Source organism: Eptesicus fuscus, chromosome 12, assembly GCF_027574615.1.
Source record: "Eptesicus fuscus isolate TK198812 chromosome 12, DD_ASM_mEF_20220401, whole genome shotgun sequence".
NCBI lineage: Eukaryota > Metazoa > Chordata > Mammalia > Chiroptera > Vespertilionidae > Eptesicus > Eptesicus fuscus.
In genome coordinates this window covers 4,962,379-4,974,618 of record NC_072484.1, presented here as the reverse complement: position 1 = coordinate 4,974,618, position 12,240 = coordinate 4,962,379, and the positions used below count along the sequence as shown (strand labels likewise).

General features: G+C 61.3%; 1 protein-coding gene across 1 annotated transcript; it reads right to left on the bottom strand.

The window, feature by feature from the left end:
* Positions 1-2,002: 2,002 nt before the first annotated feature.
* Positions 2,003-10,563, bottom strand: ZBP1 (Z-DNA binding protein 1). Its single transcript, XM_028145069.2, has 7 exons — positions 10,530-10,563; positions 8,619-8,840; positions 7,352-7,534; positions 6,076-6,240; positions 4,839-5,030; positions 3,222-3,461; positions 2,003-2,148 (listed from the first exon to the last, which is right to left on the bottom strand). The coding sequence occupies exons 1-7, from the start codon at positions 10,561-10,563 to the stop codon at positions 2,003-2,005; spliced, it is 1,182 nt and encodes a 393-aa protein (XP_028000870.2).
* Positions 10,564-12,240: the final 1,677 nt, after the last annotated feature.

Below are 12,240 nucleotides of genomic sequence, written 5' to 3'. Positions count from 1 at the left end.
ACACAGTGAGGGTTAAATGACTGGGCATCCACACAAATCCATGGAGTGACTCCACTCCATGATTGCCCCTCAAATGAAGTGCTTCCTCTTTCCTTCAATAAAGAAAGCCTTGCCATGCTTAGGGGACCCTGGGAAGAAGCTCCCACACCCCCTTCCTGAAGTGGACACCTGATTTCTGCCAGCTCAGCACCCTTCCTTCCCCTTCCTGAGGACTAGGTCCACATGGATGACCTCACTTCCCCCATCACATCAGTCAATCAGATACTCCATTCTCCCTGATTGGTTCAAGAATCAGCATGTGACCCATGCTCAACCAATCAGAATCTTCCCTGGGACATTCTACCAGCAGTATTTGGCTTGAAGAATTCTCTTTCTAAGTTGGCAGGCCATAAGCCTTGGGTGACTGGTGGCCACATAGAAAGAGTCAGAGAGATGGAAAGAAAGGGGCCTAACAATAATGCTTGAGCCCCTGGATCCAGTCATTCCTGAATTGAGGTATCCCTTGATTTCCCAATTGCATGAGAGAATAGATTCCCTTTTTTAAAAAAACAATTATTTTAAAAAATATATTTTTATTGATTTCAGAGAAGGAAGGGAGAGGGAAAGAGAGAGATAGAAACATCAGTGATGAGAGAGAATCATTGATTGGCTGCCTCCTGCACACCCCCTACTGGGGATCCAGCCCACAACCCAGGCATGTACCCTTGACTGGAGTTGAACCTGGGACCCTTCAGTCTGCAGGCTGACACTCTATCCACTGAGCCAACCCGGCCAGGGCCAGATTCCCTTTTCAAAGCCCAGGTGAGCTAAGTTTCTGTCACTTGCAGCCCAGATGCTCTGGAATTACCGCCAGACTCTGTTTCTTGGCCTAAGCCTCTCCTGGGCCCGCCAGCGATGAGTAGGGAAGCTGGGGTGAGAAATTAGAATTGCCTTTGTGAGCAGGTCATGGTGCTTTTGGAAAAGCACTTCTAACTCATGGGGTAAATTCCCCCCCCCCTTCCCCTCCCGCCGTCCAACTTCGGGGGCTGCAAGCTCTGTGCACATGAAGGGTGAGGGAGGGCGGGAGAGCCAGGGACAGCGGGGGTGGGGACGGACAGGCTTAACCGTTCTCCGCTGCTAACGGTAGCCAGCTCATTTTCTTCCAGAAGAGACCGGAGCTGACCTTCACCTCCAGTCCCCACTAACTGCTGCATGCTTTGTCAGCATGTTTATGACAAATTAATTACAGAGAGAAGTCTCGCCGGAGCAGCTCTGGTGTGGGGGCCGAGGCTGAGCTCTGAGGTGCTTCCTGATCGCGCTGACAAGGACCTGGTTAACCACAGACCTCGGGCAAACGTGGCGGCAAGCTGTGGGTTTTCCGCTCGCCACGGAGGGCCGACAGAGCCAGGAGCAATGAGCCAAAGCCCATGTCAAGCCCCATGTACCTGGCGGCCTGTTTGCAAACCGGGTAGCCAATTCGAGAGTGATTTGGGGGCCCAGGCCACCGTGGTGGCCAAGATAACTTTGTCCCCAGAAGGCTGGGCAACTCCAGCCCATGGGAAAGACCCCCCAGCCCCTAGCGAATCCAGGACCTGCCCCGTCTGCCTGGAATCCGTGTGCAGGCGGGCTGGGCTCCTTCAGAGCGCAGTGTCCCGCCCAAGTCCCCGGCTCACGTGGTCCGGCTCATTTCCCTCCCCCCACCCCCGAACCCCCACCCCCGCCGAGAAGGTCAGGCCTTAGTGAGGAGAGAGTGGGGCCCGATGCGAAGTGGCCCCGCAGGCTGCCGGAGCTCCCTCCCATCAGCCCACTGCTCTCTGCACCCGAGGTCCTGGGGGCACCGCAGACCCAGCCTTGACCCAGCCCCCGTGCTCACTCATGCTGGCCACGGCCCGGAGGCAGGAAGTCAGCAGTGACAGGTTATGGGACACGACTGTGCAGGGCTGGCTCCCTCCCGGCCTTGTCCGCCTTCGGCTGTTGGTGCTGAACCCCAGTTTCTCCCGGACCCTGCGCCGGGGCCATCCACTCAGGGGCTGTCCTCTGGGGCCTCTGAATCCCGGTTTTCAAGAGTCATCGCTTCCAGGTGGGAGGTGAAGGTGGACATGTCGGGGTCAGCGGGACCAGCGCCCTCCGGGAACTTGCCTCTGGGCTCCGCAGCTCCGGGCCGGGGCGCTGGGAGAGAGGGCACCAGAGGCGTGTGAGCCGCTCGCCTCAGTGGCCAGGCGATGGGTTCCCTGGGGACCACGACAGTAGCTCCCTGCTTCCCACCCCCTTGCTCTGTCCCGCCCTGTATCCATGGAGACTAAAGTCGAGCAGCTGATCGAGGTGCCCCTCCAGGGACCAGCTCACTTCAGCTAAGTCCTGACCTTTCCTCGGGCTTCCCGGCTCATCAGGACCCTCCCTCTTGCTCCCTGGACAGGTCCCCCTTGTTCGCACCTCAGGGCCTTTGCACTGGCTGTTCCCTCCCCCTGCAAGACCGCCCTCAGGTCTGTGCGTGGCTGGCTCAGGGGCCCCTCCTCCCGGAGCCTCTCTGCCTGGCGCAGGCAGCCCTCCCATCACGCCGCCGCGCGCCCCCCCCCCCCTGCCCCCCAACCCGCCGTGTGCCCGGTCGGCCTGGCTGTCTGCACAGCGCCGTCTCTGTGAAAGCGGGTTGCTTTGGGAGTTGTCCGCTCCCCGGCCCTGAGCCCCGAGCGGAACCATTTATCTGTTTGGCCCGGTGCTGTGCCTCAGGAGATGGGGCTCCCCGTGAGCGCAGGAATGGCTGCTGCCCTCCCGTCTGAAAGGTGGACGAGGTGGCTGCACCCGTTTCTTGAGAAGAATCTGGGGACTGAGTGACTGAGGCTGGGCGGTGAGAACAGAGGGGCCATTCTCTGGGAGGGTCCCACCTCTCACGGCCTCGTCACCATGACGCCCTACCCCCAGCCTCCGGAAACGGGAGGCACGACTGCTGAAGAAATGAATGAGAGCGAGAGAGCGAGAGCGAGAGAGAGAGAGAGAGAGAGAGAGAGACGAGAGCGAGAGAGAGAGAGAGAGCACGAGAGAGAGAGAGAGAGAGCACGAGAGCGTGAGAGAGAGAGAAGGAGAGTGAGAGAACGAGAGAGCGAGAGAGAGAGAGAGAGAGAGAGAGAGAGAGAGCATGAGAGCGAGAGAGAGAGAGAGAGAGAGTGAGAGAACGAAAGAGAGAGAGAGAGAGAGAGAGAGAGAACGAGAGGGGACTTTCAGGGCCCACCAGGGCCCAGGCTCACCCGCGTCCTCGGCCGGCTCCCCTGGGTCCCCGCGGCCGGCCTCTGGCCCTGCCCCTGCTCCGAGGCCAGCTGCCCGCGGGCGGACACTCAGGCTGTTGTTGTTGCCGATGGCGGCGTCCTCCAAGAAGCAGGACTTGATGAGGACTCTCTGGGCCGCGTCGCCCTCCCCCTCGGGGTGGGGTCCTGGTGTGGGCATTCGAATTTCGAACACAGCTTCTGGGCCAGCAGTGGCAGCAGAGACTGTGGGTCAGCACGAGAGAGATGGGAGGGGGTGGTGAGCAGCTGGGCAGGCCAGAGCCTGACCCCCAACCTGGTTCTCAAGCCCTCCCCGCACTGGCGCCCTGGCCCCCACACCCGGGGCGCCTCTGCGGCCTGTCTGGGCTGTAGGCTCTGTCCTCTGCCCCCAGGTGGGCAGTGTGGGTCCCACCTCCTCCTGCTGCCTAGCTGACCTGATCCTCCATGCTGTGCCTGGGACTCAACCACCAGCTCCTCCTCCCCACTTTCTGCCACTCCTCCCTGCCTCCTGCCCTCCTCCCCGCCTCCTGCCCTCCTCCCTGCCTCCTGCCCCTCCTCTCTGCCTCCTGCCCCTCCTCCCTGCCTCCTGCCCCTCTTCCCTGCCTCCTGCCCCTCCTCCCTGCCTCCTGCCCCTCCTCCCTGCCTCCTGCCCCTCTTCCCTGCCTCCTGCCCCTCCTCCCTGCCTCCTGCCCCTCCTCTCTGCCTCCTGTCCCTCCTCCCTGCCTCCTGCCCCTCCTCTCTGCCTCCTGCCCCTCCTCCCTGCCTCCTGCCCCTCTCCCTGCCACCTGCCCCTCCTCCCCGCCACCTGCCCCTCCTCCCTGCCTCCTGCCCCTCCTCTCTGCCTCCTGCCCCTCCTCCCTGCCTCCTGCCCCTCTTCCCTGCCTCCTGCCCCTCCTCCCTGCCTCCTGTCCCTCCTCCCCTGCCCAGAAGCTCTAGAACAGTATCTCCAGCTTTGGTTAAAATGTTCTCGAGGCCCCAGCCCGGTCCAGCCCCTGCTGTCCTGCTCCTGCCGGTCCCACCCAAACTTCGGAAAAGACTGTCCACACTCAGCCGGCCTCCTCTCACTCCCCAAACTCCTCTGTCCCCTCAGGTCACCGCTGCCCCTGGTGGCTGGACCCCATGGAGCTCCTCAGGCCTCACTGGGCTCCCCCTTCTGGAAACCGCATCCCTGGCTTCCCCTCCCTCTCAGGCCTCTCTGCTGGCTTTCTCCCCAGCCTGCCTCTGATTCCCGTGACCGGGAGGACACAGCCTCAGCCCTCTGTCACCATCGACAGTGCTTAGTAGGCACCAGGTACTTCGGTGGCTCCTGTCCTCCACCTCCCTAGATGCCATCCCCGTCGGCCATCTCTTCTGTCCCCCCTCCAGCTGCCCAGCCTCTTGTGCTGCACGCCCATTGTACAGATGAAAACACTGAGGGTTCCTGAGGGGCGTAGTAGGGCTGGGAGCCTGAGTACTAGCTCTAAAAGCCCCACCTGCTCCACTCTGGTGGGTGGAAAGGAATTTCCCATCATGCCTCTCTCCCTGCAAAGACTGGCTTAGGTTCCATCCATTGAGGAGCCGAGTCGGGTGGGGTGGGCGGATGGCTGCATGACCCCCAGTTACCTGGGGGGCTGTGGCCAGGGCCCGTGGCCAGGGTGCCATGCAGGTTCATCTCGTTGCCGTGTCCCAGCTGCACCCGTCTGAGCACAGAATTGTCTATATGGATGTCCTGCGGCCCCCAGGGTCCAGCCGGGGGATCCTGAGCGCGGGGACCCGCTGCTGGTGGTGGAGGGAGGCAGAGGGGAGCCATGGAACCTGGCAGGAAACACAGCAACATGACCTCTGGCCCTCCCAACACCCCCACACACAGTGCTGGCTGGGCAGGGAGACAGGCCTCGGACTCTTCCTGGCACCGTCGGAAAGGCCGGCCCAGCAGAACAGTCAGCACGGGGTCCCCGGGTTTTGGAGAGTCACTGGGGCACTCGAAACCCAGACAGTGAGCCCACCCGCTGCCTCCTCGGAGCCCTCGGGAGAAAGTCCCTCTGGTGTGAGCGCATCTCTAACCGGCTCCGAGCCCCCACGCTTCTCTGTGCTTCTTTATGGTGACCTTCCTGGTTTCCCACATGGTTCACGCTGCACAAATTTACTTGTAAGTACATTTGAGCAGAATGAAAGGGAAACCGTTTCACATGGAGTCAACAATCAGACACGGGCACGGCTGGAATCGGGGGCGGAGGGCGGGGAGCTCGGAGGATTGACGCTGGGCAAACATTGATCTAGATTTTCAGACAAAGTTCTCCATCTCACAGTTGGGGAAACTGAGGCCCAGCAGGGGGAAGGGTTCTCTAGAAGTCACAGGGAGTGTTCCCACTTTGGGGCTGACGCTCTCACTGTTGTCCCGCGCTGGGCTGAGGGGTGGCCCTGCCCCCCTTCACCACAGGGCCTGCAGGGCCGTGTTTCATCGTAACGAGGGCACCACTGGTGAGACGCATCCCAGGGTTAGAGATGTTAAAACGCGGAGAACACCGTGTGTCTCGGAATAAACAAATGCTGCCGTGACCCCTGTGCCTCCTACTGAGGAGAGTGACCTGAACTGCTTCTCATGGGGAGCGCTGGGGTCCCCTGGGACATGAGGCTAACGGTACTGGAATGGACGGGAATCAGGAAGGGTTTGATCCAGGCACGAGAAAGACGACCCTGTTCTCAGGAGACCATGAAGGAGGACCGTGGTGATCTGAAAGCCGCCCTTTCTCCGCGGAGGGTGGATTGCCCCCGTTCCCCCCCCCTCCCCCCGTGCCCTGACCCACCCAGACAGAGCAGCTGCCCCCGGTCCTCCCACGGCGTCTCCCAGAGGACTCACCGCTCTCCGCAGGGGCCAGGTGTTTCATGATGCTGTTCCCGTGACCAATCTGGACGGCTTCGGAGTTCCTGATGGAGATTTGGCCGTGTGGTCCATTCTGACAGATCGTGATGGAGTTTTGCTGGTAAATGACAGGGGTGGACTGACTTCTTCCCCTGGGATTCCCTGTGGAATGACATGCCACTCAACCCCTCTACATCTCCCGACGAAGCAGGGGCCCCACCTGCCGCCTGGAGCACGGCTCCTGGCCAGCCTGGACAGAGAGTCCCAGTGTCCACCGGGCGCTGAGTCCGGAGCCCCTAGTCAGGAACTGGCATGTCTGACAAATGCCACCGGCATCTCGGATGACCCTCCCCTGGACATCGTCACGGCAGGTCACCCTACCAGAGTCCTCTGCTCCCTGAGAGGACGGGGGGAGCGTCCACAGGCTGGCGGGCTGGCCACAGGCTGTTTGTGGCCACCAGATAAGCTTTGCTTGCCTCCCAAGGCATTTTCAAGAATTTGCCTTTGTGACGAGTGTTTAAAATCTGGCTGCTGTCACAGGTCATCCCTCCTAGGATGTGAGAACCCTTGGAGTAGGGGTGTCCGCCCACGCGGGCCAGCTGGGCACCTGCCCGGGGCTTCGCCGCTGCACACACGGGCCACATCCCACCTCCGTGGGCCCCGGGCTCTTGTGCCTTTGTGGGCCCCTTTCTCCATTAAAAATATTTTTTTAAATTACATGTTATGTCTGCATTGGGACAAAGACATATAATCTAGGCGAGAGTCGTTATTATGATTATAACGTTCACTTTTTTCTTCTGGTTTTAAGAGAAATGAGGACGTTGCTGTGGGCCTGTAAAAGGACCGTGGGCTCTAGGCCCTGCGACTGCTGCACCTGGTGGATAAGGCACCCTGGGACTCCGCCCCCGGCTATCTGAGCCCAGCCTGGTCTCCCTCAGCAATGCCAACTCCAAGCTGGGCCAAGTGCCCACAGAAAACTGCCAGCAACCTCAGGCTGAGCCCTGCGCCCAGGCCAGTACAGTCAGGAGTGGGCCGCCCCTCCCAGCCCCTTGCCTTCTGCAGCTACAGCCTCAGGCCCCGCCTCCAGGAAGCCCTCCCTGGTTACTCCCCCGTCATGCCCCTCCCTCCTGGAACCGCTTCCAGTGACTGGTCAGCAAGACAAGTGCAAGCTTCTGGGAGGTTCTGAAGGTGGAGCAGGCAAGGAACACATGTTGGGCATCGGAGTGTCTCTTTCCCTGCCCTGCCCAGGTGTGGGAAGCATGTCAGGGCCTACCTGGTTGGTAAATTTCCCATGTATTTGACTTCTTGTCCAAGTACAGAAGGTGCTCTTTCTGCATGGCATACAGGTATGGGTTAACATCCCTTGACGTCTTCATCCCCAGGGACTGGGCGATGCTCAAGGCCCTCAGGGGCCCGCTGGCGGCCAGTAGCCTGAGGATCTGTTCCTGCACCGGCTCTGTGGGAGGCAGGGCGGTGGGTGGTTAAGGAGGACTCGGGAGTGTGAGTCTGCTCCACTGCTGACTAGCTGTGCGACCCTGGGCAGCCGCGGCCCCTCTGAGCCCGTCCCTCGTCCATCGGACGCGCATGATCACCGTGCCCAGCGAGGCTGTCCTGGGGCCGGGGATGGGCACCGAGCCTCCGGGCGCGCCTGGCACACGGGGCTGCACAGTGATGTCAGCTCTCCACCGGAGACATCGCTTCTCAGGCGGTTAGCTTCTTCCACCGCAGAGCCGGGCGCTGTGTGGGACCCTCTCAGTGGGGTGGGAGGGCCTCGGGCCCCGAACTCTCACAGCATCGCCTGTGGCTAAGGAGAGCTGGGGGTCAGAGGAAATGGGCCCCTGTCCCAGGAGCTGCAAGGAAGCCGGGTGCTTCCGCCGGTCACCCAGCAGAGAGCCAGGTTTCTGGGAATTGCACTGCGTCTTGCAGGGGCCCCTCTGCCGGGAGAAGGAAGACGTCCAGGGGCGGCAGAGCAGGAAGAGGACGGGACTCTACCAGGCGAAGGCGCTGGGTCGTGAGCTCTGATCCTGCCCTGCCTCTTTCCAGCTGTGCGGTGCCCTGCTACCTACCTTCTCTGGGAAAGGGGGGTGAGTACCGTCTCTTAGCACCGCGGGAACCCCGGGGGCGCCGGGGCCCATTGTAAGTACTTGACAAGTGTCAGCTCTTTCGGTCTGTGGGCTACAGAACTGGCCAAGAGGATCTCGTGTGATGTGAACTTGGTTCTATGATCATCACCATCGTCGTCATCATTACTTCCTGTTGTTATTGTACTTTGCTGAGCACCTACTATGTGCTGGCACTAGGCTGAACCCTTTGCATCTAATCCTCTGGAAACCCCACGAAGCAGCCCTGCTCCTGTCTCCATTGGCCAGAAGAGGAAGTGAGGCACGATGAGGGGACACTATGCACCCCCGAGGGGCAGAGCCTGTATTCTCACCCAGGCCCAAATCCAGGCTTGTCCGTTGCCAGGACTGCTGGTGCTGGGTCCCCCCCCCCCCCCGCCCCCGCCCGCCCCGCCCCAAGGTTGGCGGTTGGCAGGTTACCATGGCTGGGCTGGGCCGGCGCTGTGGGAACCATTTCTCCAGTCCCACCCTCTCTCAAGCACCATGTCGCAGAGCCAGCGTCATCCACTAGCAACTTATCCTTCATCCGGTAGAGAACCCGGTTGATGTTCTTCTTGGGCTCTTGGCATTCCTTTGCCAGCTGGGCAGCCTTCACAGGGGAGTCAGCTTTCTTCAACACCTGCAGGATCCTCTGCTCAAGGTCTGGGAGAGGAGAGAGGGGCGGGGAGAGAACTGAGTGCCAGGTTGGAGCCTGGGCTAGAGGCTCTGGGGGAGGGGAGGCCCACGGGGGAGGGCCCGGGGCAGAGCCCGAGCAGACATCCACCAACGACACCTCTGTTCAGTGAGGGGCTCGTGGGCTGATCAGAAATGGCCTTGGCTGGACAGCCTGGGGGGCGGGGGGGGCGGCGCCGGGCAGTGGCCCAGTTGCCCGAGGGAGGCGTGCCACTCTGTTCCCAGACCCCAGCCGCCTCCTCCCTTCAAAATCTGCCCTCCTGGGGCCCACCGTCACTGCCTGTGTGGTTGGCCCTGGAAACGCTGTTCCTGGCTCCCTTGAGGCCCCTCATCGCCTCTTCTCTGCTTCCCCCTCCTCGGGGCAGGACCCCCCAAACCAAGGGGATATGAGTTCAGGATGCAGAGGGCGCTGTGGGCGGCAGCCCCACCCATCAGCAGGAAACCTGGACCCCAGGAAGCCCGAGGGAAATGCAAAGCAGGGCCCTGCTTGGGAAGTCGGGTCCCCTTCCAGGGAGGTGGCCCTAGGCCTAGCGGGTCCTCTGCCAGCTGGTCTGTCCGGCTCTGCGGTGGCAGTTCTAGTGGGGGATGGACCATCCGGAGCCGGCTGCAGCTCGCCTTCGTCACGTTTTCACCTGCCGGCAGGTGAAGTGCAGCTAGAACACCTGGGGTGCCCACTCCCTCACCCCACTTCTACCCCAAGCGGTCATCAGCCGCCAGAAATCCTCGTCCAGCCAACCACACACGGGCTCTGCCTTGTCCTGAAAAGAGTTTTGATTCTTGAAAAGCCGGCCCCTGGTCAGCCTCCTCCGCCCCTTCCACCCTGACTGCAAAGGCCAGTGAGGGAGCGAGCCCCCAGCCACTGGGCGGCTGTGAAATGGACGGGGTACCAGCGGCGCGTGATGAGGAGGGGGACGCCGCCAGAGAAGCAGCAGCACGCGGTCACCGAGTGCCCTCGACTGGTACCTGCGTGTCCCCTTGGGGAGCTGACAGGAACTGGAGCTGAGCCAGTCCACCTGGGCCACACCCTGCCCTCCCCTCCCTGCACCCCCTTTGCCTCTTTTTTGTCCTCTGAGGCTGGTTCCCCAGGTGCGAGCCCCAGCTCTGCCACCTACTGGCTGTGTGACTCTGCCTCAGTTTCGCCACCTGTGAAGTGGGGTAATAGCAGCTACTTCCAAGATTGTGGTGAGGATGAAATGAGCTAATGAGAACAAAAACAGCAACTAAAAGCCAAAACCCCACCCGCAGCTCGCAGCCCCCAGGGGCACCCTAAGCCCGGCGATTGCTCAGGGCTGGCCCCTCCACTGGGCCTCGGGGTGAAGCTCTCAGAGGGAGGGGCAGCGGGGAAATGTGTCTCCTCACAGCGGCTTGTGCTGCTTCTCAAAATGAGTGCGGAGACGCGCTCAGCCCCCAGCACCAGCCGACACCCTGAGGTTTGGCCTCTGAGGGCCCTGGTGGTCTCATGTGTGAAATGGGAACGTGGCAGGGCTCACCCCTGCGGTTCCTGGTTCCGGTGAAACCAGCATGGGGCGTGGGCCAGGCGCCGCGGGCAGAGCCAGCCTCCCAGCCCAGCCCGCACTCTCTCCCTGGGCGCCGTGGCGCTGTCATTGCTATCATCAGCCCCCCAGGTCCCCACCGTCCCTCGGGAGGGCGTACTGGTACCTGTCCCATCGGTGTCTGCGGAAGCCTGGGCCATGCTGACAGCAGCGGCTAGGAGCCCGGGGAGGCTTGGGGGCCTGGAGGAGGTGGGCTGGCCGAGGCTGGTGTCCCTGCGTGGCCGAGGCCGGGGCTCCTGGCAGCTGTGGCGGGAGGCTGGCTTCACAGGCAGGCACCAGCTGTTTTATACCCGGAAACAGGCCTAGAGAGCCGGAACTGATCAGCATTGCGGAGAAAAAGAAAATGAAACTTCTGTGTGTGGCTTTCGAAAGAAACTATATGCAAAGCAGAATTGATGAGTAAGAGGAAGTGGACTAGGTGTTGGAGGGAAGAGCTGAGTAACTTCCAGGTGCCCACTGATGCCCACCCTGACCCTCCCCCACACAGAGGCTACGAAACTGGGTGCCCACGATCGTGTACACTTCAAAATGACAACTCCCTCTAGTGAGCACCTCCTGTGTGCTTTCAACTCTCACGGGCCCCTCTAACTCACCTACAGGGCAGGGACTAGTACTGGCCTCTTCTCTCAGAGGGAAACTGGGGCTCTGGTCAGTGCGGCCACTTGTTCAAGGCCACAGACATGCTTGGGTCCTAATGCAGCGCCTCCCCACACGTTTACCGGCTCTGTGACCGTGGGCAAGTTATTAACCTTTCTGTGCCTCCATTTACTTCCAGTTTCATTCACAGTCATGAGCACACTTGGGTATCCGCATGTTTCAGGCGAAACACCCCATCACTTTCATAAGTGATCCCCACGCAGTCCAGAGCCATTGTTCTCTTTCAGGTAATAGAGGGGAAACTGAGGCCTACAGAAATGAGGGGCGTTGTGTGAGGCAGCCAAGAGGACCAAGAACTCAGCCCAGGAAGTCCCTGGGCCCGAGGTTCCAGCGCAGAGGCCTGGGCGGACCAGCGGACATGCCCGCTCCCTCGGGCACCCCCCCCCCCCGGCAGCCTTTCTGCAAACGCAGGGGTGGAGAACAGCGGTAGAGCGAGGAGATGGGTCCGGGGGCTCGCCCAGAGGCTGCCTTCGCAGAGCAAGCACAAGTCCTGATGCCCAGTCCACAGCAGATCCACCAACTCCAACCTCTGCGGGCGGGGCCGGGCGTCCCAGGTGGTGTCGTTGGCAGGGTGCGGGGTGGAGAGTGAGACCACTCAATAAAAACAGGAACCACAAGGGTGCTTTTGTTCCTCTTTTATGTAAAACCGAAGAAACCTGTATCTCTATATGAACTGACGACATGCACTTTAAATGCAGGGTGGTTACGGGTGTTGAGGAAGATTGTGGAAAGGGCTATGGGTGAGCCCCGGTGGATGCTGGGAGGCTCCGTGCCGGGACCGGCCACCAGGTGGCGCCCGCTCACCAACCCGGGCGCTGGCCCACCTCCGCCTGGTCCCTCTGATTGAGGGGGGACCTCCCACCCATCATCTCCCCAGAGAAACCCTAGTCCATCTGGCCCGACCTCGGCTTCTCCCCGCCCTCTCCTCCTCAGGCTCCTTAACTCCTCCCAGGGTGGAAGCAGCAAGCCCAGGCCTTGACCCAGGTGCCTGGCCTCTTGGGCTTGCAGGCCAGGCTGAGGGCGGGCTTCATCCTGAGGGTCCAGTTGGCTTCTGGAAGGACCACTTGTGTTTCGGTGGTGACGGCTGGCCATCAGGCAGTGTTTGGAGGGCCCTTCCTGCCTCCACTGTCCCGTCCTGAAGCCACGCGTGGCCTCCGCCC